We start from the raw sequence: 26,698 nt of genomic DNA on the forward strand, positions 1-26,698 counted from the left end.
GGTAATTAAAAATTCTGCAATGAAATTTTCAATGAAACTTTCCAAAAAAGCTTAAAGAAAACTAGCAACAGAGAGAGAGAGAGAGAGAGAGAGAACAGAAATGTCAGCCAGCAACTGAAGAGAACACAGCTGTAATAAAGGAACACTTATTAATAGTGCTTGGTCAGGGCACAAGGGGTGCCTAAAGACCCCAACTGAAATTAGGGCCACAGTGCCTAGGTATTTTAAAAACATGTGGTAAGAGACAGTTCCTGCTCTGAGAAGCTTACAGTCTAAATTGGCAAGACAGACTAGGGTTGGAAGAAAGCTACAAACAGAATATTGGGAGCTGAGGCACAGAGAGATCAGCTGACTTGCTCAACATCATGTAAAAAGTCTGTGCCAGGGCCATGTACCCAAATATTTCACAATCCAAAGTCTAAAGCGTCAGTTTTTAATTAATAATTTAAAAAAAAATCAGTTTGTAAGGAATTATTGTTTTGGAGAAATGGCCTTACATCCATATAAATATTCTGTATCTGCCCAAGTGTGGTTGTTAATAAACACTGTGAATATTGTTCCCAAAGGAATCTGTTGTATCTATGACAGTTTTCTTCTTATTGCAACTCTCCTATCATTCAAATGCCAGAGTGATGAAAGATTAAAGAGAACTTTGCTTGCGCCAAGATGGTTCTACTGAACAATCTAATTACCTCCCAAAACCTATAGAGAGGTTCAATCACTTGGCAAAAGTCCCAGTGAATTGCTGGCAGAGCACAGCTTAGAATTCAGGATTTCCTGTTGTTTTATAAACTAAACACAAACAATTTCACATCAGGGAGTGTAACAGGGCTAAGTGTGCTTCCTGTACATGAGACACTAGGGAATGGGACCATCATGAAATGATTCAGTGGGTAAAGCTTTCAAAAGTGCCCAAATGATTTAGGAGCATAAATCCAATTTTCAAAAGGCAATTTTGCCATTTTGGGCCATTTCATTTAGGTGCTTTTGAAAGTGTACCTCAAGTCACCTCCATGGCACAGTTCAACTCACTAAGCTTCTGAGCTGACCCATAGCCCTTCTCCTTGTTCACACATTTGTATTTTTGAAAGGTATATCTAGATTTGACTACACGTGCCTTCTTCACAAAGGGTAACTTTACACAGCTGGGAGGACGCTAAGGGGCCTAAGCAGCCTCCTCAGGAAGCCCTGAATCCTCCAGCCTAGCTCTGTCCTCGATCTGCTGTGTGATTTTGCCAGTCACTGAACCATTCTGTGCCTCAGCCCCCCATCTGTGAAAAGGGCATGAGACTGCTGCTGTACCTCACAGGAGGGTTGTTGTGAGGCCTACTTTGTAAAGCTTTGGGTAAGATCAGGTCAAGTCCCATATGAAGACTGGGATCAGGCTACCCTTGGGGACGTTTCTACCTTTCCCAGGTACAGAGGCCACCCTCAGGTCTGCTATTTTAAAAAACACGACCAGGCACAAACCGCCTCCCCCTGTGAGGCCTCCCAGTCCCCTCACACATGCACACACACGTTGCCTGTCAGAAGGCACTCAGGAGGTGGGACTTGGCCGTCTAAGACTGCTCGAGATTGGCTGGCATTCCACACGCAGAGGCTTTGGGGGAGTCGCTGCAGCACCAGCACAATGCTGTGTCCCACTGTCTGAGCAAGAGGCCAGAGGGAGGCAGAGGAAGAAAGGGATTAACTGGAATTTTGAGCCTGCTGGCCCCGCAGGTTATTCACTTGTGACCTAATTCTGCCCTTGTGAAAGGCCTGGCCTCATGGCTGCTACTGAAGCGAGCGGAAATGTAGCAAGCAGAATTTGGGCCTGTATTTGAGGGTTCATCCCTCTCTTTGGTACCACAGCCCATGGCACCTAGAGCGAGTCAGGAAGTAACTTGAGCCTTTCCTCTCAGGTGACCTGCCCCATTTGAAACCCAATGTCTCTTTGTGATTTGGGAAGTAAAAAGAAGAAAAAAGCAAATAAACATCAATTATTTCATCATCAGGAAAATAATCTCTGCCTGCGTGTGAAATAGGAAAATGGGGAAGCTCAAGAACACAACTGTTGCTCTACAGCCTCTCTGGACTCTACTCCTGTCTCTTCTGTTCAACACTGCTTTCTGACTTGAGGGGCCTGGGGCCCTTGGGGTGGCACCACTGAAAATCCTGAAACTTTGGAAACCACCTTACTAATTTCTCTATAAACCCAAGTCTCAGTCTGAAAGCCTGTGGCCATATAGGTATGATTACATGAGTTGCCTGAGAGAGATGCGAAGGATTGCTGATTGCAGGCAGACACATAGAGGAACCCTCAAAAAGCAATAAAATGGGCAAAATGACGCAATTCAAAAATAATTTAAAATTTCTTCAGGACAGAGGAACAAAGAAAAAAAATACAATAACCAACCCCTGCCATTACTGCTGTGATGGAACATTCCAAATACTTTCTCTGTGAGCCTTTAAATATAATGATGATAGAGCATGAGTCAGGATCTTGTTTGGAGACAGAAGGGTCTTGAGAATGCTGCAACATCCTTTGCTGTGACTATAGGATGCATATCAGTGCTTTGCAGAGGCAAAAGGCCAATAAAAGTAGATACTGCAAACAAGTGTTACTGGGCCTAGCCCCTGCCTTTGGATAATAAATGAATCTGTACACTCATTTATGTAAAGATACCAGTACATTTTTGCTGGAAACTTGAAATTGCAACATGGACTGCTCAGACTCTGTGTAAAATAATTTCAGATTGATGAAAGGTGAACTGCACATTTAAAAAAAATTAAATAACATTTATAGCGCTGTGCTGAATAGGCCATATAACCCAGCAAAGAGAGGCATTCATCATCTTAGCCATTTCTCTTCTTCTATTACAGGCAAATAAGAAGCAGAGTCCATATCAGAGCCCCTGCTTCTGCTCAGTCAGATGCACCACCTGTACTAGCTAATGTTGAAGGAGACTGGAACCTACACTCTACCTTTGGGAGTAAGTCAAGCCTATATTTTTTAATACTGCACTTATTAAAGTATTTTAAATATTTTATATTCTATAGGGAGTAAAATAAGGGAGGAGGAAAAAATTCCTACTCCTGTGTAGAGGTGCTCCAGTGCTCTTTTGGCTGGGTATGATGGTACCAACAGAATACTAAACAATTTCTTGTGACACACGCATGGACACTACACCCAGAGCCTGTGCCTTTTATCATCTTGATTGCTAAATATGTATCTTAAGTGTGTTTATAATGAGGGGAACTTTAATTTTGACAGATTGAGAATCTAGCTCATGGTTTTTATACATTGACATAGTGCTGGTTTATACTTGAAGTCTGTGTGCACTTGTTCTTAGATTAGTATAAATCTAAATAAAAGGCACCATTTAATTCAAGTATTGATGCTGTATTTAGGGTGCATAGTAGTGATTTTTTTTGTTGAAGTGAATCTGCAAAATTTGTAACCAGAGCCGCCACTGAACTCAGAGATTTTGGAACTTGTCCAAACTCAGATGTGCATTACATGAGATATCACCTTTTGCTGGGAACCCCAGCAGATCATAAGGCAGAAACATTAGCAGGTAAGTGGAGGGATAAAGATTGGCTGCATACTTGCATCTTCCTTTGTTTGTGGAATATTGCTAGGGATATTTGGTATGTTATTTTTCTTTGAATGTTGAAAATTATAGGTTTTGCTCCAATTGGTTTTAGGCTCTCTGGAAAGCAGCAGGTGCCAGTGTGTGGCTGTGTGAACAACAATGAAATGTTTTTTCCCAAGATCCTAACTTTTTATGACTATGATAGAAGGGGGGCTAGCTGTGCTAGATTTTATATCTAAAGTATAGTGAAGCTGCAATACACAGTAGGCTCACACTGCCCTATGAGAGGCAGCAAGGTCCAGCAGATAAGACACTAGTGTGTAGTTTATTCCCAGTTCTGCCCCTGGTTTGCTTTGTGACCCTAGGCACGTCACTTAACCTCTTAAGCCTAGATCCAAAAAGGGGTTTAGGCATTGCAATGCTGAATGTTGCAGTGCCTAGAAAAATCACAGGAACAGCACTGCAAGCCACATACCCTGAATTAGTCTACTCTATACAATGAATAGGGTGAGATAGGAGCCTTAGGATGCGATTCACAATGGCCAACAAGCTAGGTGGGGAGCTGCCTAAACTAGCCCATAGATGATGCTAACAGCAGGAGCGTGTGCTAAGCTCTTCCCCTTTTACAGACTAGCATCCAAATCCAGGCTGCAGGGAAGCACTTATCTCTACTTAGTGCTCCAGGAATGGCAGCCCCTCTGCTGGAGTCAGGAGGCTTAGACATCTAAATAGCTTCTTACGGGAATGAGATGGATGCCTGCCTCACTCCACATAAAACAGCGATAGCGGTGGAAGAGGGGCCCACCTTACGACTTCTAGCCCTGTGGTTGAAGCACTCATTTGGGATGTGGTAGAGCCAGGGTCAATTCCCTCCTTTGCTTGATGGGGAGAAAGTACTTGAACAGGGGCATTCCCCCCGCCCATGAGGAGGGTGCTGCTCTAACCACTGAGCTATGTGATATTCTGATGCATGTCGCCTTCAATCTCTCCTGTTGAAGCTGTTCCACTATGGATAAACACTTAAAGAGTGATTGGGTGAGAAAGAAACTGGGCATGACTCTATGCTGTGATTAGGACATTCACTTGGGAGGTGGGGGATCCAGGGTCCAGTCCCCCTGCTCCAAGCACTCTTTCATTATTTATCCACACTGGAATAGCTTCAGCAGGAGAGATTGTGGGAGATTCACCTCAGAATATCCCAGTGATTAGAGCACTTGCCAGAGAGGTGGAAGACCCCTCTTCAGGTCCGCTTTTCCCTGCTCAAGGAGAGGGGGAAATTGAACCTGGGTCTCCCACACAGGTGAGTGCTCTAACCACTGGGCTAAAAGGTAAATGCCACTGACACCACCACCTTTTTGTTTCTCTTCTCAGATTTTGAATGGGTCCCAATGTGGTAGGTGTGCTCAGAGCCCACCTACCAGATCAGGTCCCATATGTGAAATAGGTAAGTGAACGCCTGTTTTTCCCCTGTTTGTGGATTACTCAGGGGCTCAGGTGGGAGAAAGGTGTCTGGACACCTAAAGTGAGAGAGCAGAAAGCAAACCCAAAGGCAGAAACGTAATCATCTAGGAAATGTTTACCTGAAAATTTAGGAGCCAAGTGAGTTTAGGCACCTCCATGATTTGGCAGGAGTTGTGGATCACAGTGGACCCTAGAACTGGGACTTGGGTGCCTAAGCACCTTTATGGGTCTCCCCCTTTATGCTCAGTTTCCTCATCTGTAAGAAGAAGATAATAATACTTACCGTCTTTTGTTGGGTGCTTCGAGATCTCTGTCTGAAAGGCACTGTAAGAGCTAAGTGTTATTGCACCAGCTCAACTGTGGCTGGTTTTCCTCAGTAACTTCACAGTAATAATTGTATTTCACCTTGCATTAATGCTGTGTATCAGAATCTCTCAACTTCAGGTGCCAGAAAGTTATAATGAAAAATTAACTGCATATATTAGTGCCTGCTATGTTGCTGGACTTCAGATCCAAAGCAAAAAAATCAATGAAAAATACATTAGTAAACTGCACAGTATTAGACTTCCATATTCAGTGAAGAATGGAAGGCTGTGCAAGAGTAAGTTGAAATCTCCTGGGAGAAGTGAGGCCAACCTGTTTCATTAGAGAAAACAAACATCTATGATTTTGTTTTTCAGGTTCTAAGCACTGTAATTTAAAGGTTACATCTTTTTAAAAGCATTATATTGGCTAAAATTTAAAAGGGAAGGGAATAGAGAACTTAGGTAGGCTTTTGTGTTCAGTATTTTCCCTCAGTTCTTTTGCATTCTAGGCAGCTCTGGCCTTCACATTCTAATGTGTTGCAACAAACCCCCTCGCTCTCCCAGAAAAGAGACTAGGGTTGATACAAGTTTATACAGGCAGCACTTTTAGTAGATAGGACAACAGACTGTTTAGTTATTTAACTCAGCACCTAATTTATGGATCTTTAACAGTTACCTCACAGGGATGTTGTGAAGCTTCAAGAAATGGTATAAATGCCTAAAATTATGATCCTTGCAGGCCTCCATTTCATTTTTAAAAGCTCATCCATTGATATGCTGCAGCAGTAAGAGTCAGGTGCAAATGTTTCTTTTGCATGATAACTAAGAACTATCCTCATTTCCTTCCTCACCATATCATTCATCTTTACGTTATTAAACCTCCCCAACCAAGTATGAAAAGACCTATGATCCCTTATTTTAAAATTATAAAGCCAATCTGTCACCTATTTTCTTTAAATCAAGATAGGATTGAAAAGTACTTGGAATTAACTAGATAGAGAAAAGTATCCTAATTTATTAGTAATAATGAAAGAGTCCACTGAAAGCTCATAATTTCTAACCCTAAAATAATTCTAGCCTTTCATCTCAGCGGTCAAGAAGAACTGAATTTTTTTCATGTCAAAACTAGTTGCAGGTTTTCACAAAAATATTTTTAGTGAGTATGGGGGCTGATTCTTGTATTTTGAGTGTAAAGAATAATGATTACACTTCAGAACTTATCTAAGTTTCCTCTAAAGCCCCTTTACCATGATATCTATTCAGATCTTACTCAAGCAAGACTCCAAGTCAAGGGAACTAGATTTCTTTTTTAAATGCAAAGTACTTAAGTAAACATTGCAGCATGTGGCTCTAGGTTAGTGTTACTATTTAGATGTAGAAATTTCCTTTTCTAGTAGGTCTTAGCACAAAGATACGGGATACATTCAGACACCACCCTTTTACCTTGGGATACAAGCCACTGACAGGGTTAATACAATATCTACATAAAAATACTCAGTTTCCCAACTGGCTGAGTGAGAAAGCAAAACATACTAGCAAATAATCAATCCTAGTGTCACACACTTCAGCAGTATGAATATTCCTGAAAGAGGACATTGCCTACACTGAATTGATACTGTTCAGGATTTCAGAGGCCAACTGAGTCAGTAGGGCAGATTGAGATTTTATTGTTGTGGGGTCCTAGATTGCAACTCATCTCCTGTAAACCTCTAAAAGCCTTCAGAAGGGACAAAAAAATTGCTCAAAATGTTATGACAGTCCTCAGCAGTATTATATATATAAACCAGGGCAACACAAGCAGCACAGACTACAAAGTAGCCAAAGGTATTGCCTGCATTATTGGTCTAAAAATGAGCAGGCCATTTCCCCCTTTAGAAAAATACATAAACTCAGTGTGATGAAAGGATCAGTATTTGTTGACATACTAAAAAGTATAACACAGCAATTCCCTGGATGCAACTATTAAATTAACCCTCCCATGAATAAACCTATGCAGACATGAGAGATACAAATGATACTTTTAAATGTTGACTTGTGACTGGGTTTGAGTATTGGGATGAGGACATATTTGCACTCATTTAGTGATCTAAAGTAGGAGCCTCCACATAAATAGTAAAGGAATGTTTAAACAAACAGAGATTCAGACAAAGGAAATGGGAATATCCTGGACTGTGAAGGCCTCAGAAGAATGATACCTGTCTTGGTAGTCTCACCTGGTAGCTTCCTGTACATTGCCCAAGAGTCATAGCCATGAAGTTTGAGGCCGCCAGAAGAGACCACTCTAGAACATCTAGTCTGGCCTCCTGTGTATCACAGGCCACCAACCCCACCCAGCGCCCCCACACTAAGCCCAGCAACTAAAATGAGAGCAAAGTATTACAGCCCACATGCTAAAAATTGTTTTGAGGAATCCAGTGATAATTAGTACTTTGGGGCTAAATCCTTCCCACACCATACCTATGCCAAGCATAAAAAGCCAGGCTTGATGTGAGCTATGTAAAGGGTAAAAGAGAGGTGCTGTCCTTCTCCTTCATCCTTCTCCATTTTGCAGAGCTCCTTCTTGAGCACTGTTGTGGTCCTGGGACTACTGTAGCCCCCTGCTAGTCCTGGGCCTTACAATGCAGGAGAGAAGAAAGGGCAATTGCTAATTGATCCAGGCATGGTGGATTCAACTGCTGTTAATCAGCTCCTTCCCTGCATCCCAAACCCTTAGGGACATGGAAGGCACTCCCTGCATAAGGTTCCCAAATCTTGCCTGACTTGCCCATCAGAACTGCTTTACATGTGGGGCCTCCTGTAGCTGAAGAGGAGGGGACAAGATGGGCACCTTTAAACACAGAAAAGAGCACAAATGTGAATGTGTAGAGAACAAACATTCAACTCTCACTGAACTTAGCAGATAAATTTGTGTGTCTGTCTTACCAGTGTGGAAAAGGCACAATGCTCTGAGTGGAACGTACAGGCAGATTAAAAAGAGATTTTAAAATGTGCATCTGAAATCATTTGAGTGGCTGCAGTTCAATTAAGGTTCCAGTTCAACTAAGGTTCTGGACTTTTTGAACCTTGTGGATTTAACAGAGGCCGACTGATTCCTCTGAACAGACCTGTAACACTTTAAAGACTAACAAATTTAATTTCTGTAGGCATAAGCTTTCTTGGGCTGCACCCACTTAGTCAGATGCAAGAAATAGAAATCAGATAGGGGGTATATATATGCATCCAAGGGTAAGGAACAACAGTGGGGAGGGTAGGTGTTAGCAAAGTCCATTCAGTTAGAGTAGATGAGGCCTATTCACAACCATTGATTAGAAGGTGAGAATGTGCTACAGGACTCTCGTTGTTTTTGCTGTATACAGACTAACGTGGCTACCCTTCTGGATCTGAACAGACCCACGCTGTTAGTGAGACAAGGGAAAAGGAAACTGACCTTGGAAAAATTATTTTATGCTTCCCTTTATGGAGAATAATAATTGGATACAAACCTTGAAGTGCAGCTGGAGCCATTTTATTGGTAGCACTTGGCTCTGTTCCTGGAGGCCCTTTTGACATTTTGCCAGGCTTACCTTTGTATCTCTCACCAGCTCCAGCCTCTCAACCACCAGCTTGAATTCCCTCATTTAGAGAAGGCTGCAGTGGGGGGTGGGGGCGGGAGCAGGGTCATGCCTCGTAACAATCAAATCTAGGAACAGAATTGAGAACCCTTTCCTACTTCAGTCAGATGGATCTTGGGACTCCTACTCTCAGATATTATGGGGATGATCATGATATAAATGATTAGATTAATTCGTACAAAGCCATTTAGTCAAGATATTCCAATAGCAGTGCTTCCTCAGTCCCCAGGCCAATTCTCATCTGTTCTGGGAGAGGCACAATTTCTTGATACCTGATTCTTGGGGTAGACACAGGCTCTCATCTTTGCCTGCTATAGATTTTCATAGGAAGACTGACCACTTGTCTCTGCACAGCCTCTGCTACTCTGTTCCTTGATGACACCGAAAATGAGCCCCCATGACGTGGTGGTGCTTTCCTTTACACAAAAACAAGGCAACTCATGGGACACAAATCAACTGACAAAGGAGGAGAGTTAAACTTCTTTTCAGAAATACTGAAAAAAGTGAGGACAGTGATTCCAGCTACCCTTTCATGTTACCCCCACATGCAATGAAATACAAAGACTCAGCATTTCAGTCACATACAGGCTTTATTATTTTCCATTTTTATACATAAATTTGATAAGTAAATATCCTCAATGTGAGCCATAGGTGGAGAAGGCTTGTTCGACTAAGCAACTGTACAGCAATTTTAGAAACAGAAGTGCATGTTCATTATTCATCATTTGGAGATGCAGTTAGTTACTTATCCCTAGGACCACAATTGTAGGCTAATTGTTTAAAAAGCAAGTAGGTAGAAAACATGAAAGTTTTCAGTTTGATGGATTAAAATACAAACAACTCTGAACCACTGGGTGATCAAATATTTTTGGACCTTAAAGCCATGGGTTGCTGGAAGTGAAACTGTACCTTCTCTCATAATGCATCCTAGTTTATATGTAGGAGACCTATCAAGAACTGGAGCATGACAGTCCAGAAAATGGGGATTAAATTAAAGTTTTCTACTCTACAGTCAAAAAAAGTAGATCAATTAGTGGAAGGAATTCTTATGAGTCTGTCTGCCACATAAGTAGTTTATGGGTTATGAGTATGACATGACTGCTGGTTAACTGATAGTTATTTTAAGATTGTATGAAAGCTAAACTATAGAGAGATTTTACACTGCTACATGGGATCTGATGCATACATTGGCCTATTCCTGATTTGTCAGTGTTATGTACATGGAGATTGTACTGCGAGTCAGAATATTCTACTACTCTGAGATTTATAAACAAATACAATGGATTTTATTAAATATTCTAGCACAAGTCTGACATACCCATGTATTTGCCTTATCAGTACAAAACACTCAAAGGGCACTAGAGGGCTGGGGACGACATGATATAGTACATTAAACAGTGCTCAAGCACAGCTTTGCTAAACTCAGCATTATTGAATGAATCATATAGTGAAACAAAAATTTGAAGCAATATTGGCTAGAAGTTTCATTTTGGATGCTTGAAGTTAAGACATCCATCTCCATATGTAGGTACCTACATAAAAGTGGCCTGATTTTTAATGGGAGCTGCGAAGGCTCAATATTTCTGAAAAAAATCAGGCCACTTAGGTGTCCAAATATGGAGATGGGTGCCTTACTTTAGGCACCAAAAGGAACATATGACTCATTGGCTCAAACTTTTACTGAATAGACTATGCACATATTTCCTTCTCTTTCAGATTTTTTTTAAGTTAACACAAACTGTTTTGACCACTTATTTCAAAGTAAGAATCTTATACTAGGTATAATACAAAACCCTTGAATAATTGAGGCCTGAATATTTTTTTCCAAAAGCTTCAAGACTAAATGTATATTTTAAAGTGGAATGGAAGTAGAATCTGAAAACATTTCTATCCTTGCTGTAATCCAAGCTTCCCACCATGCTTCCTGTCTTGAAGTTACATTTTTTACAGCTATGAATTCGCAACAGTTGAAGCACTAATGGGATCACAGGTTGAGAGATTTTTTTTACCTGGGAATGTCTGTGCAGTAACCAGGGCGAGCAGGAAAACAGCATCTAGTTCCATTATTATTACTATTATTAAATATTTATACTATAGTGGGACCCAGAGGGTCCAATCAGGATCAGGACTCCATTGTGAATTACAAATAGTTTCAGGTATTACACCTATTTCTGAGCTCCCCTGCCAGTTTTTGTGGTTTTACAAACACTTTATGAAGTTTAAAACATATTTGTGCAGTTCTTGTACACAACAGATGAAAGAAAAACATGGGGAAATGACTAAGGGCCCAATCATCCAAACACTTCATGTGCCTAACTTCACTCATGCAAGTAATTCAAAGATAGGCACATGCTTAAATGTTTGCAAGATTGTGGCCTAATTGACTACACAGAGGAAACTGTGAAACTGAATGTATATAAAGTGCTGTCAAAAGAAAAAGAAAGAAAGAAAAAGTTATACTTTCAGTTCTAGGCTCTTTCAATTATTAGTAATCACAGGCAATTACAGTAGGAAAAAAAATTCAGATGGAAATTTTTTTTTAAGTTGATCATCCCTCTAAAGAGTTCATTTTCCAGTGTACCAGGCTCAGCTCCCTTAAATACACCCACTGGCCAGAGTCTGGATAGTAACTTAAGTAGGTACAGAATTTTCTTTAGTTAAACAGCAGTGTTTCTAATTCATGAAAACAGTTGCATAATTTCTGCAAGAGGTAAAAGCTTCTAGTCATAATGGATGTAATTTTAAAAGCTCATTTCACACCTCTATTCCTGTTTAGTCATTGCCAGCACTTTTACAGAGCCATTTGCCCTGGATCCCTTTATTTTTTTGGTCTTCAGTGCTGGAAAGAGCAAGATTATACCAAAGTACGATCATAAATATTAACATAATACACACAATTATATTCAGTTAAAATGAAAATTTCTTAACCATAAATCGCTACAACATTAGACGTTAGCAGACTAGAGATATAGAATTATACAGTATATGTATTGGAAAAATAGCTTTTATAGTACATGCACTTCAGTCACATAGGCCCTGCTCCAATGGAGATCAATGTGAGTTTTACCTTTGACTTTAATGGGAGCAAGATTGTATCTTCTTAATTGTTTATGTTCTATGGCAGGGAATGCTGAAAGACACAGTAATAAAGCTTAACACCCTCAAACAGAGGGTTTAGAGAACAAAATGCAGTAAGCATGCTGGTAATGAATTCCCAGATGGCAATAATATGGTATCAAAGATTTAAAATAGTCTATACTACCAGTAATATGTAGCTAAATCAGGGTTTGTAATTTACTGTTTGTACTTCCTGGAACAAGTTAACATAAAAAGGTTAGGGGGCCAGATCCCCTGGAGTTAATGTTCAAGTAGAGGCATCAGAAAACAGAATTATGGCATTTCAAACATTCAATGCAACTTTGAAGCAGAGTTCAAAAATAAAAATATAGTCTCCAGTTATTCAAGATAGGGAACCAGGCCTCATGCTGGCCAGAATTTCCATCTTGCAAAATGGACATTTGCCATTTTGCAAACTGGACATATTTCTTGTACAGCATCAGTATTGTTTGTTTTTTACCAAGTGCCTACAAAGCATTTAAAAGTAATTATGTAAAAGGAGGACCTTCTTACTCCGATTTATTCTCCGTCACAGACATATCTGCTGACTTCAGTGTAATTATGTTAGATGCTACAGTAAGTTCTTCCAAGAAAAAAACTGATGAAATACGATGTGATCTTCCCCATCCCCTTGGTTTGCCTTCCCTTTCCTGTTCTCCTCCTCCTCCTCTGTCTCAGAGACAGAAGTTTCTCCTCTGTTCTCCTCACTGTTTCCTTATATTCCCGTCTATATCCATCTGTTGTCATTTGTCTGTCTTAGACTAAGTTTTGGGGGGCATGGACCATCATTTTGTTCTGTGTTTGGATAGCACCTAGCACAATGGGGGCTTGGTCCTCAACTGTGGCTCTAGGCACTATGGGAATACAAATAATGAATAATAAAACTACTACTTTTAACTCCTGATGGCTCTGCAGAGCCAACGTGGCTGAGAAAGAGCTGGATTCTATTATTTCTTTTTGCATCGACAAAATTATTTACTAAATTCCATTCAGTTACACTGGTTCAAATTCACTGAAGAAGTGTTGTACCCACATCACTTAGAACCTGAGAAAGTAATACAGCTTGATTTTGAAATCATAGCCTGAGAAATCAGAGCTGGTCGGAAGAAAACGAAACAAAAACCCACATCATTTTAACTGTAACTTGATCATGTTTGATCTGGGAGTCACACACACAACAGGAAAACTCACATCATTTTTCAGTCACTTTTCAGATTTGAGCTGCACTTGAAGAACACAAGTATAAAGGAAAGGGGACAGATAGCAGAAGGATCCTTCTCTTTTGGGTACTTGCCTGATCTTTTTTACCTTCTCTTCTCCCATATCATTTTATTTAAAAATTACTACCCTATTGTGTCTTCATCAATTTAAAGTTCATTACATATTTTCATTTTTCACCTTTCCATGGTCCTTTTTGTCTCCTACATAGGAATAACCTGTGGTTATTACCTGAGGATAGAAACCTGAGTTTCATCTCTATTTTGAATTCTTTGAATCCGTTAGAGTTATGTGGTTTACCCTTCTATAGAAGACAAGGGTGGTTTTCCCTTAAACCACAGATTATCCAATATCTGTGCTCCTTTCAGAACTGGAGGAGATAAATGGGATCTCTCTCCTGATCTTGCAGGAGCTGTGTTTTTGGGAGTTCCCCTAGCTGCAGCAACCACCTCTCCACAAAAGGTGGATAGTGGAGCAAATACAGCCTACAACGTACAAGACACTGAGCTGCACAAACTCAGGCAGTATTAAGTTATGCTGCTTCCTCTATGGTTTAGAATAGGATATCCAGGAGAGATGGATGCCCTTCCCTTTCTCACAGGAACCCCTGGGAGAATCCTCTGTAAGAAAGCTAGGGGTGGGCATGCAGCTAATGCTGAACTCTCTTCTAAGGACCGTGGCTCTCCTTTCGACAGAGAGACGTGAAGAGGAGATTAATGTCTTTCCTTTCACCTCTATAAAAATAATTGAGGTAAAATTTTTCCTCTATCAATTTATAATTCTGCTTCAGTAAAATGTTGATTGTATTGCCAGACACTAAAGTCAGTGTAGCAGTCTTTCCAAGTCAGGCGATCTGAGATCAAATGCTGATTAGGTCTAAAGTGAAAGTTAGTTCAGCAGTCACTGCTTAGCCACATCTGAAAGCAACTTCACAATTCAAGACAACTAGCAATCTCTGCTTATAAACAGTTTAGGATTAAGACAAGAGGAATACCTGCAGATCAGAAATAAGGTGCATTGGCAGAATTGTGCAAAATCTTGCAAAAAACACCCACCTGTATTACTCTTGGCTATAGCCAGTGCAAGTTAGGCTTTTGTTAAAAATGTAATTTTTTTCAGCATTTTAGTAATTTGTTATTGCAGTGCAGCACTCCCATTTGAAGGCACATCTCCTGTTAATGACCAAGAGGAGGGCATCTGCAGAAGCAGTAATATATAGTTTAGATAAGACCATCCTTATTGCTGTGTTTTGCCTCAGTAGGGCATGAAGAATATAGTCCAATACCCCTCACCTGGAAACTATCCCCCCCCATCCAAAAAAAACCAACAGACCTCCCCCCCCCAAAAAAAAATAAAAATAAAAAAATCCACCCTGCTCATGCCATGTAACTGCCATCTTCTTTAGCAGCAGAATGAGCAGAGTAGACATCTTGAGAAGCATTTCCTTTCTGGTTCTCCTTAATCAAGAGGATGACACACTGGGCCTCCATAAGGAAACTTTTTTTAATAGGAATTATGAGATTAAAAAGACACAGAAAGAATCCTAATATTCTCACAAAGATACAAAACACATTGGAATTTAAAAACCCCTGATAAACTAGTTATGACTTAGACAGTAGGGGAGGGGCACAAAAGTGTCTTGAGTTGTAGCACAACTGAAATTCCAGTTCAAACATGCACTTTTAAAGTGAAGAAGGCAAGAGTGCCACTGCTAAAACTTGAGACTGAATCTACTTTTTGAGCTGTTAGACCCAAGTATTTCAGAACAGGCTTAGCATTCTAGCTGATTCACCATATCATTATTTACTAAAGTAAGGGGATGTATTTGTGTTCCCAAGAGAGGAACTGTACCCTTCTTACAGTACCTCTGCAGTCTTGTATTTAAATAAATGACAATTAAAAAAATTTATTGAAAATTTTCAAAACAAACAAAAATATACAAAATCAAACTGGTGGGAATGAACTGAGCAAGCGGCATATATAAATAGAGTCCAAAACTTTTTACATTCTGTAAATGCAAGTATACATTTCTAATATTTAAAGTATTGTTTGAACAAACCACCTGTCAACACAACCACTCAATCTTTTATTGTTGAAAAATGATCAAGTCACCATATGAAGAGCAAAAAGAAAAAGAATGGCTTTACTTATTGTGCAGTCACAAGTTAAAATCCATGCTCAATAAAGAATATATTAACAAATGACAAAAATGGGGATAGAAGATGGAGTTTAAACCAAAATTTAAACCAATCATCTAATTTTTCTAATAATTCTAGAAAATACATGCTCAAAGTTGATTTTAGAAAAAAAATCTATTTCAGCTTTGAAAAATTATTCTAGCTGTGACTAAATCTAGGTTATAAATTAACAGTATTTACCTCAATATGTTGGAAAGATTGCCTCAGTATCAAGAATTGGCTATTCTTAACTGATGCAGTATTTCATTATTGTATTGAAACAATGCATCAAAAATAGATTTGGGGTAGGGGTTGGAGGCCATTTGCAAACACTTGATCACTTTAATGATGGGTTTCCAGTTCAAGAATTGTCCATTCCCCTTGAGGGGAAGGACAGTCTTCGGAGGAAAAGCTTGCCACTGTGATGCTTGCTGAAGAATCATCAAGTGGCGACATTAGTTCAGTCCATCTACTGAAAGTATCAATGTATGATGTACCCTGAGGTTTTGAACCATCTCGTGCCAGAAGTAGTGTCTGATTGATAAGATATTGTGCTAAGTTAAGGTCTTCAGGAACAGAGTTTTTGAAATCTATGTTTGAGTCCTGCTCAGATAACAATTGCCTGAGAAGAGTCCAGTCCCGTTCTGCAAATGGCTGATCTTCAAAATCCACATCTAGAATGTCCCTTTCTGACTTCATCCTCTGCTCAATAGCTTCTCTAACATCCATCTCATATATTGGAGAAAGGGTTTTTGAAGGTCGATGTTCATACGTGCAGGTTTGTGCCAATGTGTCACAATCATCTATGTCTCCTGCAATAATTCATAATACTACACAATGTAAAAATTGCACGCTTTCCCCCCTCAGGGCTTTGTAGAGCAAAATTTAACTCATTGCAACAGAGACAATCCAACAAGGTCAGAAAAAATGTAAATTTATACAAAACTGACAAATTTTTAGGCATTTATTTTCTATGTAAAAAAAAGTCTGGTTTGCAAATTAAGTTAGAGCAGCAATCACCCCTGGTAATTAACAATAAACCTTCATAATTAGAAAATTTCTGATACAGAAAAAACAAGTTATATAAACAAACATTTAATGCACATGGAATTTCTAATTCACTACAATAACTTAAAGTTGGAACAGGAGGTGGGTGGGTAGGAAGGGAAAAAAAAAAGAATATGTAATCACTGAATGATGATGTAAACTATGTCAGCTCCAAAGAGAAGGAAAAACAAAATGGCTTATTCACAGGCTTATTTCTATACTACACATACAAGGGCAGTTGCAGGCAAGGACAAGCAAACTTAAAAAATAGTACAACTTTAAAGGTCATCTTCTTCTATGGTTCTGTTGAACATAGATTATTATCAGTATTTAATTACTCTTGAATACACAATAGTTATATTCAGACACTACTGTATATTTTATAATGGGGTCATCTGAATTACTGGTTTAAAAAGATAAAACAACTAGACAATCATCTAGCTTTTTTGTTTATGATCATGATTTTAAATATAATCTCTCTCAGGATATTGGTTTTCACTGGTAAAATTTAGAACAACTGTAATAATACTGTAAGCTGAAAGTCTTAGGTCCAAACCTGCTCCATTGAAGTCTATGGGAAACATCCCACTGAATTCAATGGGAGAAGGATCAGCATCCATATCTCCAAGTAAAATGTAATATATCAACAAATTGCAAAAGTAATGAGTATAGCTGTTAAGGTAAACAGTTCAGTGCGCTTTAGTTAGGTTATTACTGTAGTTATTGCACATCCCACTTAGTTATATGACATAGGTTGTCAAGCAGACAAAAGGTATACAAAAGTTCCCACCAAAAGCTGATGCTGCCAATGTTAAATTGGACCAAAAATAATAAGCATACAGGGAATTGTATCCCAATCTTTCTTTTTAGTACTGCGTAAAATCTATCTGATTAGATTTGCCTAGTATAAATATTCAAGTTTTCCATTGAACATTAAGTTATTTAATATGTATTCAAAATGGACAGGCATTCAATAAACAAATAGTTTAATACATTTAAGTTGTTTAAAAAATTTGAGCCAATTACTAGAGTTCATGATTTGACCCCAGACATAAATTTCCAATATTCTGCCTATTCTCTTAATTTTTTGAGGGACTTAACGTTTCTATTTCTGTACATTACCTGAAGGTAAATCAGTATTATTGTATTCTGTAAGTGCTTGTTGACTCTCTCTCTCTTGACCTTCCTGAATCAGTAACTGATTCCTACAGGGTTTTACAGGTTTTGCAGAGCTGTTTTTTTGCATGTCACAATTAGCATCTCTTTGATGAAGGTCCAAATGACATGGTCTTTCTTGAGACTTTGTGTCATTGTCTGAAACTTTATTGCATTGTTGAAATTCATTAATCTCTTCATTCTTGTTATTTACTTTTTGCTCTTCTATTGGATACTGACTATCTACTACCAAAAGTACTTTCTTTGGGCAATTTTGTTCTGTCACTGAAGCACCCTGATTATCCTTTCCTTTGATTTCAGTGCTATGGGGATCTAGGAAAAGGCGCTCACTTTTATCCAGTCTGTCATGGCTATCCTTTTCTTGCTGTTTGCACTCCAGGAACCCATCTTCAGTTTCCAATGAATACTTTGAATAATAAGTCTTTCCATGATGCTCATGAGAAACACTATCAAAAACATCAGGAGTAGGGGAATCTATGGAACGCTGAAGGGGAGCATGAGCTTCTCCATCATCAGATCCCAACTCTTCACATTCGTCTACTGAAAGCAAAACAGATCGCTTAAAATTTTTAGTTGTAGCAAACTCTTGACTTTCAATATCATTTTCTGTTGCATCCTCAAAAGCTAAATTAACAATTCCTTGGAATGGCTGAGTAGGAGGGTCTGATGGAGGAAAGCTTTCTGCAACATTTTCTGCTTCAGATCTTTCATCTTCTGTTTCATCTGCAGAAGAGGAAACTTGGTCTGCTTCCTGAGTAAATTGTGCATTGCCAAAAGGAGTATTTTCATTCTCCTTAGTATTGCCCCTTACTACACCTGGATGTAACCACACTTCAGATCTTTTTCTTGGTATCTCATCATCACTTGTTGAATTAACACGGAAAAGATCGGAACCCTCTTTTTTCATTTTTACTTCTATTCTTAGACTACTGTCATAGATTTTTAGTTCTTCTGGTGTACTTGTGTCACTGCTGCTTCTTCCAAGAAAATCATGGCATAACATAGTGCTACATTTAGAAATTCCTCTCTCATTAGATCCTTCATCATCCTGAGAGCCTCCAGCATCATAGTCTTCTGATCTCGGTTTGATATCATCAGAAGATGTTGTTGCACTGCCAGTATCAGATTCAGGACTCTCTTTTGGATCCAAAACACCTGTACTCAAATTCCAATGATCCGCAAAGGGAGTTTCTGAATTTTCATAGCTTCCTGGTGTTTCTGTACTGTCTATATCTTTAGGTGAGCAATTTTCTGTAACCTGCCCTGTGAAACATTTTGAAGCAGCATCTGAGTCTACTGTAGCAGGCTTGTATTCAGACAAGGCTGATTTATCAGACAGTTGATCAACACTTGCAAATCCCTTTACATTAGCCTTAAAGGATTTTCTTTCATCTTGTTCTGAATTAGAGGCATTGGTTACCTTCGAAAAGCTGGGTAAAAGACCTTCACCATAATTAATGCCCATTTCAATGTTTAAGGTATCATTTTGTTCCACACAGTCTTCTATTGCTTGTGCTAAATGTACTTTGCTGTTTCCTGAATAGTCCAAGTATTTCTGACAAAGAGCTGAATCACAAACAGTTTTGCATGTTTTCAATCTTTCTTCTGAAGCAGAAGTAGGGGGCTCTTGGCCAATATTTTTGCAAATGGCTGAGTATGCATTACTAATAGGTTCTGTAGAACAATGAAATTCAGTTGTATTACTATCATCTTTGTTTTTATCTACTGGATATTTAATTTTAATTTCATCTCCACAAACCTGTTTTGATACCATTTCATTTTGCACTGAAATATTCTGCTTAGAAACATTTTGTCCTCTAACTTGAGTATGAAGAAGTTTGGTTTCCCCATTTTCAAGAGGATCCAATAATTTTCTTGGATCAGGTTGCCATGATGCCATGAGTAGGTCTCCTCTGCTACACTCTATCTCAGATTTTTCACACTCACTTTGTTTTGCAGTGTTGCATTTGTTATTGTCATGTGGCTGGATCTCAAAAGCAGCAGGTGTGTGTTGTTCAGGTTTCTGTCCTGAACTTTCGTGTTCAGCGCTATACATGTTCTTCTGGACAACAGGAGATTCGCTTCTTGAATGTCTTTGTGTAGAAGACTGACCTTTTAATGTAGGTTGCCCAATAACTATTTTCTGTTTTGAGTCTTTACTGTTTGTACTTTCACCTTTCTTTGAATGGGTCTGATTTTTGGGTGTTGTTATTTTTGCAGTTGCTTTAACTGCAGATATTTGTGATTGTTTAACACACTTTTTCTTAGATGAAGGTTGTTTTTCTGAAAGTGTTGTCTGAGACACATTTTGCATCATGTTTTTTTCTTCATTTTGTTTCGGAGACATTCCAGATTTTAATGAATTTGGTGACTCTCCTTGTGGTCCTAACAAACAAGAATGTAAACAAAACACATTCTAATCAGAGCACTATATTATTGATAAATTGGATGTATGTAATTCATGTAATAGGTTATTAAGTATTTTAGACAACCAAGTGATTTTAAAATTGTTAAACAATTAAATGATCTTAAATTAAAAACATTTAATAAAAATATCTTGCATTTATATAGGACTTTTGAATCCAAAGCACTTTACAAACTGTACATGTAGGAATCTCTTCACCCATCACTGAAGTGCAGCCATTACTAGAGTGGAAAGTAGTAGTGATCTAATGGTACACAAAAAACACTGCTCAATAACCCAGGAAGTGATGAGTACTATATTCAATTTAAATTACAGAGGAAATTTAAGTAAGCAGAATGTAATTATCAGAGTTGCAATATGGCCAGAACACCAGTATGAACACCCCTAATCTTTCAGAAAGAGATCTTTAATTACTATAAATGGACAGGACCTATATTTCATGTATTATCTGAATGTGAATTAAAGTAGCATTCATGTTTTAGGTTAATCAATAAGAAAATGCTGTGTTCAAGCTGAAAAAACTCCACGCTTCACTTTCCTTCTTGTGCTTTGGCACAGCCAGGTCTCTACACAATGAAGGTTATTACATATCATACTTGCTATAAAAACAGCTACAAGGAACTATACTTTTTGCTAGTTATAAAATAAGTTGCCAAGATGTTAAAATGCAGATTTTAACAAGGTAATTCTCAAGGCATATTTTCCTCGCAACCTAAACAGATTTCTCCTTGCCTTACTATACATTTTCCATGTCTGTAAATGCACAGCATTTCTATACTGATGCTGAATAGTGGAGCAGAAAGTCAATTTTTTTAAGGAAAGGTGAGTCAGGTTTTTACTTAATGTTCTGAGGATTTTGGACTTTCACTTACGATCTTTGATATTATGATACAATCAAACTGAAAATTATATTTTGGAGTCTATAAAAAGTTAATTGTTATTTACACACTTAAATTAAAAGATGATTACAAAAGAAAAAGATCATTTTGAAATATTTTTAATGCACGTAAAGCATGCATAAAAACAATATTAATAAATGATGAACATGCAAGCAACCAGTTTTAATTATAAAAAGCATATTATGTGGGCAAATATCTTCTATCCAATCTGCAGCATGGATCTCTAATGTGTACTGTGAACATGTTTCAGATACAGAATTTCTACTGAAACGAATAGAAGCTTTAGGTGCAGAATATGTAAGATACCATCAGAGGACGAAAGATCCATAATGCATATTAGGGAAGAGGTTTCTCCCCCGATTGCTGGCCAGATGTTAAAAAATAAATACACAACAGCCTCATGAGAATTAAACAAGCATAAAAATACATCTGAGGCTTGTCAGCAAAAATGAAATATGGGAAATAGACAACAGAAAAGTTCTGACAATCTTAGTGCTATAATGAATTTCCTTATCTGGGTTACAATGTAGCAAAATGATTCAAAATAGTACGGTATGATTTAATTTCAGTGCCATTTAACACTACCTTGGTTTTTAGCAACATGAGCTGGTGTATTCTTTGTCTTCTGGTGAGGTGTAGAATTGCCACTCACATTTCCCGTTTTCTTCAAAACAGTTTGTGGACTTTGTTCATTGTACCCTTTTCCAGTCGGTTTCTTTGTCATGCTATGAGAGAAAAAGATACTGCTTGTACTACTTGCAAATTTAAGATCTAAAAAATGAATATGTTTAAATAATCAGTTGTACTCTATATACTTTAACATGGAAAACACAATAAATGCCATGTAAAATTATTTTTTTCTTCCTGAAAAACAATATATTTAGGGACCTGTTTCTCCAAAGTACTAACTGTGCTCATCTTCCATTGATTTTGTAGCTCCATCTAAGCTATTTCAGTGGTTATAGAGAGTTCTCAAAACGTTGCAGGATTCAGGCACATAATTGTTCAGATCTGTAGAGTTACCGTAACAATGCTAAAATAACAAATAAACAAAAGCAGCCCAAACCCAGAGGCAAAAACAATTTTTTATCTTCACAAAAATATTGTCCATAGTTATTTCTATTTTCTTACTAATTATATGAAATAGACAACTATTTTGAAAAATTCTTAGGTTAAAAAAACCAAAAAACATGTTGATTAAATGACAATTACATTTAATCAAGCAATTAAAAAACCCAGTATATAATTATAAGTAAGTAATACTTTGATTTCCAACAAACCTATTTGTTGTAACATTAGTCTCAGGTTCATTAGCTTTTTTTTTGATGTTGGCTCCATTAGTCATTTTCAAAGCAGACTTTGTCTTCACAGCTATAAGCAAAATTAAAATTAGTTATAGGGTAAAATGCATGATATACAAACACCTAAAAAAGAAATACTAACATATAATGGTCAGATGCTGAAAACAGCACAGATGCCAAAACTGGAAGAATTGAGATTTTTATATTGGTGTATTGTATACGCATGTATTTTTTTTCGGAGCACATATAATTTGAGTTAGAGCCATTAATACAGGGGCATATTAGCATTACTTCTTGTAATTAATGTATATTTTAAAAATATGCTTGTGCAGGGTCACAAACATCTAAAATAGAACTTTTGGAACTCTTCAGGCTGTTTTCTAGCATATAACCTGCCTCTGGCAAGTCAGAGGCAATTTCTTATTACCAGGATGTTTTTTTCCTTCATCTACTGCTTTATCTTCTTTGGGTTCATCTGGTTGTTCATTGGAAATCTGGAAATCTGTACTTGAGTTTGTTGACTTGCTGAAAGTTCCTGGCCCTGTTACCAGAGAGGGAGATTCGTTCCCTGTGCTTTTCTTCAATGGCTTTGTTTTGATTTGCACACTTGGGCTTCCAGTAAGTACTTTGGGTCTGGCACCTGAATTTTTTCCTTCCTGATTTTTTATTCCTCTTCCACTTCCTGAATTTTTTTGCCCACTTGCAGATGATGACCTTTCTAACTCTTGTTTGGTAATCAAGTTTTCAGCCTTAGCATGTCCATTACTTTCCATTTTTGGCTTTATGACAGCTCTAGCCTTTGGTGAAGCAACTTTTTCCCCAGTTTTTGAATCTTTTGTAATCTTGGAAACTGTTTTTTTACTATCCTTTCCCTTTAAGTCATCATGTTTTGAAGTCTTATTAGCGGTGTTTCTGTTGGTACTTGATGTATGTCCAGATGCTCCTAATCCATCAGATTTCATTTTATCCTGATTAGTGAAGGAATTGCCCCAATTGCTCTTGCCTTTTACTTTCCAAGAAGTGTGCTTTATATCAATAGAGTCACTAATGCATCTGTTTAGCTGGAAAGAACAGAAGACATTTAGCAACACAATAAATCATGTATAACCTTTAGCTCTTGAATCATAGCTACTCCTGGAGTTTTGCATAAATCTAGCACTAAAATAGAGTTGGGGAGAAAGAAATAAAAATCGTTTTCCACGTCTCAGAGCTCAGATTGCTGGCTTTCAAGGACACTTAAGTACTAAATCCAGGTCCCTTTACATCCCCTATTCAAGTCAAGTCTGAATCAGAGGATACAAGAAATGCCTATGCAAAACATTGTCCTTTACTTCATTATTCAATTAGTTCCTGTTGGAGATATTCATTTATTTTATACGTTATATTTAGACTTTCAGACTGGGAATTCAGTATGATTCCCTATGAACATAAAGATTGCAATTATTTTAAAATACACGACACAGGAAGCTTTCAACCGTCACATAACAGTAGATCTTCAAAATAAGGGCTCAGAATTCCCAAGTAAAGGTATTTCTTGAATGTTAAGATTTAAGCCTATGAAAATGTAACCCAAGTAGTAACAAAATGTATAGTAATGTATATCCTTGGACATTAACCCCTATAACAGTACTTTTCTGTCAAACAGCAATGTCACTTTGGGCATGAGTCTCAAATACATGGATTGTTGACGACTTTCCAAAGCTCTTTCACAGCAAGCAAATTAATGGGGAGTGTAGTAGACTGGGTTAAGTGGTGGCTTGAGCTAGTGGAACAGCTCTATTAGCCTGGTAACAGACCACTTGTTTTGCAAACTTGAGATCACAGCTTATTATTATGCACCAACAAGGAAGTGTGCAATAGCTTCTGAACACAAATTTCTGTCTTCTGTTTGGCCCCAACTATTTGAAAGCATGGACTCCTGCTAACCCACGTCAAAACCTAAAATGCTCTAATAATGGACATTACAGATTATGAGTAAAATATTGGCTCAACTACAATTACAAGGACAATGTGATTGCTGAAAATTAACTACCAATGGTTTCGTAAACATAGGCCACAAAACATTACATTATTTTGAAAATATAAACCATGAAAAGGAGCATTTATGTTTGCAGGATTCTGATACATATTTTTTTTAATTGTAAGGTTCTAAGCATTTACCTGAGAACTAGTGAATACAGGTTTTTTGCCAAGTCTTCGATCATCCCCTTTGTCAAAAGCAGCTGTATAGGGAAAAAGGATTTCTATTATCAGTGGGAAAGCAGAGGGAGAGAGACAGAAAAAAGCCAACCTTATTCATGGAAGGATCTTTTGGAACCAGAGAACAATTCTAGTGGTTCTAAATCTAGTCAAGGGAAAGTTATTTTGGCAAAATGGAAAACATTAAGTGGCAAAGGATGATTTTGTATCTAGAGTACAGAAGATGCGATGGCTGTAATGAACTCTGCAATAGACTTTTTATGAGACCTTGGGCAAATTGCTTAATCTCTCTGTTTCCGCATCTACAAAACAAGGATAATACTTCCATAATTCTGATGTACTTTGCTCATTAAATGTTTGGGGTGTACTTTGAGATCCTTGGATGAAAGGTGTACAGGAACGTGCAAAAAACTTGAACTCAAAGAAAATTACTTTCAATTAATTCTAACTGATGCTGCTACTTATACATTTATACTAACAATTTATCTGAAATAAAAGATCTCCTCTCTTAAAACAACTAAAAAACAGTATATAGTGTGGTCAATTTGGGGGGGCCATATGCTGAGCCTAGAGGCCTGCTAGGCAAGGTGGTGAGCTTCTTAATGAAACTTAGATTCCTAATCCCTTTAGGATCCATTAACCATTGACCAAGGGGCAGGGCTATTCAGGAAAATCAGGGGTTTAAAAAACCAGCTCCTAAGCAATGAGGGGGGAGCTAGTGAACAGGAGCCACAAACAGGGAAGTTTTGCAAGGGAGTTTAGAGAGGGAGCCTGAGAATCAGATACACCTAACATTCTCTGACCTTAGGCCAATAAACCCCACTCATCCCCCAAAAGAAAATTAAAAAAAAAAGCTTCAGGAGTAAAAAGTAAGAAATCCAGCAGCAGAGTGGGGGCTATCCAGTTTATTGCACTGAATGCAGCATGTGGGCAGGTGGCATGTGTGTGCACTCAGTTCAAGGAGCTCATTGTTCTCAGAGACTGAGTACCGGCTCTTGAGACCAGATTGACTGGATTGGAGGAGCTAAGGGAGACAAAGAGGTGCACAGATGAGGCTTTCTGGGACACAGAGTGGTCACACCCTGGTCTGACAGCCTCTGTGTTGTTGAGGAGGATGAAAGTCTCAGGGAAGGAGAACATCAAACTGGAGCAGAGGGAAATGATCCCATACATGGGACCCTCCTTCCAGCTGATGCCACGGTAGCCTTTCGCACTGAGGATACCACTCGGGGGAGGGAATCCCAGTTATTAGGAAGAGACAGGTAATAGTAATGGGGGATTTGATCATTAGAAATATAAATAGCTGGATTTGTGATAACCAGAAGAATCACATAGTGAACTGCCTGCCAGGTGTGGAGATTGTGGATCTCTCGAGTCATCTAGACAGGTTTATGTGCAGTGCTTGGGAGAAGCCAGTGGTTATGGTACATGTAGGTTCCAGTGACATAGGGAAAGACAGGAGAGAGGTCCTGCAGGCCAAATTTAGGCTTCTAAGTAAGAGATTAAAGTCCAGGATCTCCATGGCAACAGTCTCTGAAATGCTTTCAGTTCCTCGCGCAGGACCAATTAGATAGGCAGAATTGCAAGGTCTCAATTCCTGGATGAGATTATGGGTCTATTACAGAAACTGGTGGGTGAGGTTCTGTGGCCTGCAATGTGCAGGAGGTCAGACTAGATGATCATGATGGTCCCCTTCTGGCCTTAAAGTCTATTAGTCCCCATATTGACTACGTACATGTCACCTCATGATGGGATAGAGAGATAAAGTTTCTAGACATGATCAATGACTGCTTCTTGGAGCAGCTAACCCTGCAACCCACAATGGGAGAGGCAATTCTGGATTTAGTCCTATGTGGAGCAAAGGATCTGGTCCAAGAGGTAAATATACCTGAACTCTCAGTAATAACGATCACCATATAATTAACTTTAACACCCTTAATGTTCATGGGAGAGAGGGGTTGGAGAAGAAGCAGCCCACCATATAGCATTTAACTTCAGAAAGGGGAACTACTCAAAAATGAAGAAGCTACTTAAACAGAAATTAAAAGGAACAGTCACAAGAGTGAAATGCTTCCAAGCTGCATGGAAACTTTATAAAAACACCATAATAGAGGCTCAGATTAAATAAATATCCAAAATTAAAAAGAAACATAAGAGAACAAAAAATAAAACAAAAACCCCTCAAAA

The 26,698-nt window shown here is 38.4% G+C and overlaps 1 protein-coding gene across 2 annotated transcripts in view; it reads right to left on the reverse strand.

The window, feature by feature from the left end:
* Positions 1 to 14,871: 14,871 nt before the first annotated feature.
* Positions 14,872 to 26,698, reverse strand: part of BTBD8 (BTB domain containing 8) — a 65,571-nt gene continuing 53,744 nt past the window's right edge. For both annotated transcript variants that reach the window (XM_067538484.1, XM_067538483.1), the window contains exons 14-19: positions 24,473 to 24,534; positions 22,740 to 23,373; positions 22,292 to 22,382; positions 21,597 to 21,736; positions 17,634 to 20,072; positions 14,872 to 16,276 (exon numbers count right to left, since the gene is read on the reverse strand). In XM_067538484.1, the coding sequence (XP_067394585.1) occupies positions 15,807 to 16,276; positions 17,634 to 20,072; positions 21,597 to 21,736; positions 22,292 to 22,382; positions 22,740 to 23,373; positions 24,473 to 24,534 (3,836 nt within the window). In that variant the 3' untranslated portion in view covers positions 14,872 to 15,806. The remainder of the gene's footprint in view (positions 16,277 to 17,633; positions 20,073 to 21,596; positions 21,737 to 22,291; positions 22,383 to 22,739; positions 23,374 to 24,472; positions 24,535 to 26,698) is intronic.

Source organism: Emydura macquarii, unplaced genomic scaffold, assembly GCF_026122565.2.
Source record: "Emydura macquarii macquarii isolate MOO-44397 ecotype Brisbane River unplaced genomic scaffold, CSIRO-AGI_Emac_v2 contig_480, whole genome shotgun sequence".
NCBI classification, from domain to species: domain Eukaryota; kingdom Metazoa; phylum Chordata; order Testudines; family Chelidae; genus Emydura; species Emydura macquarii.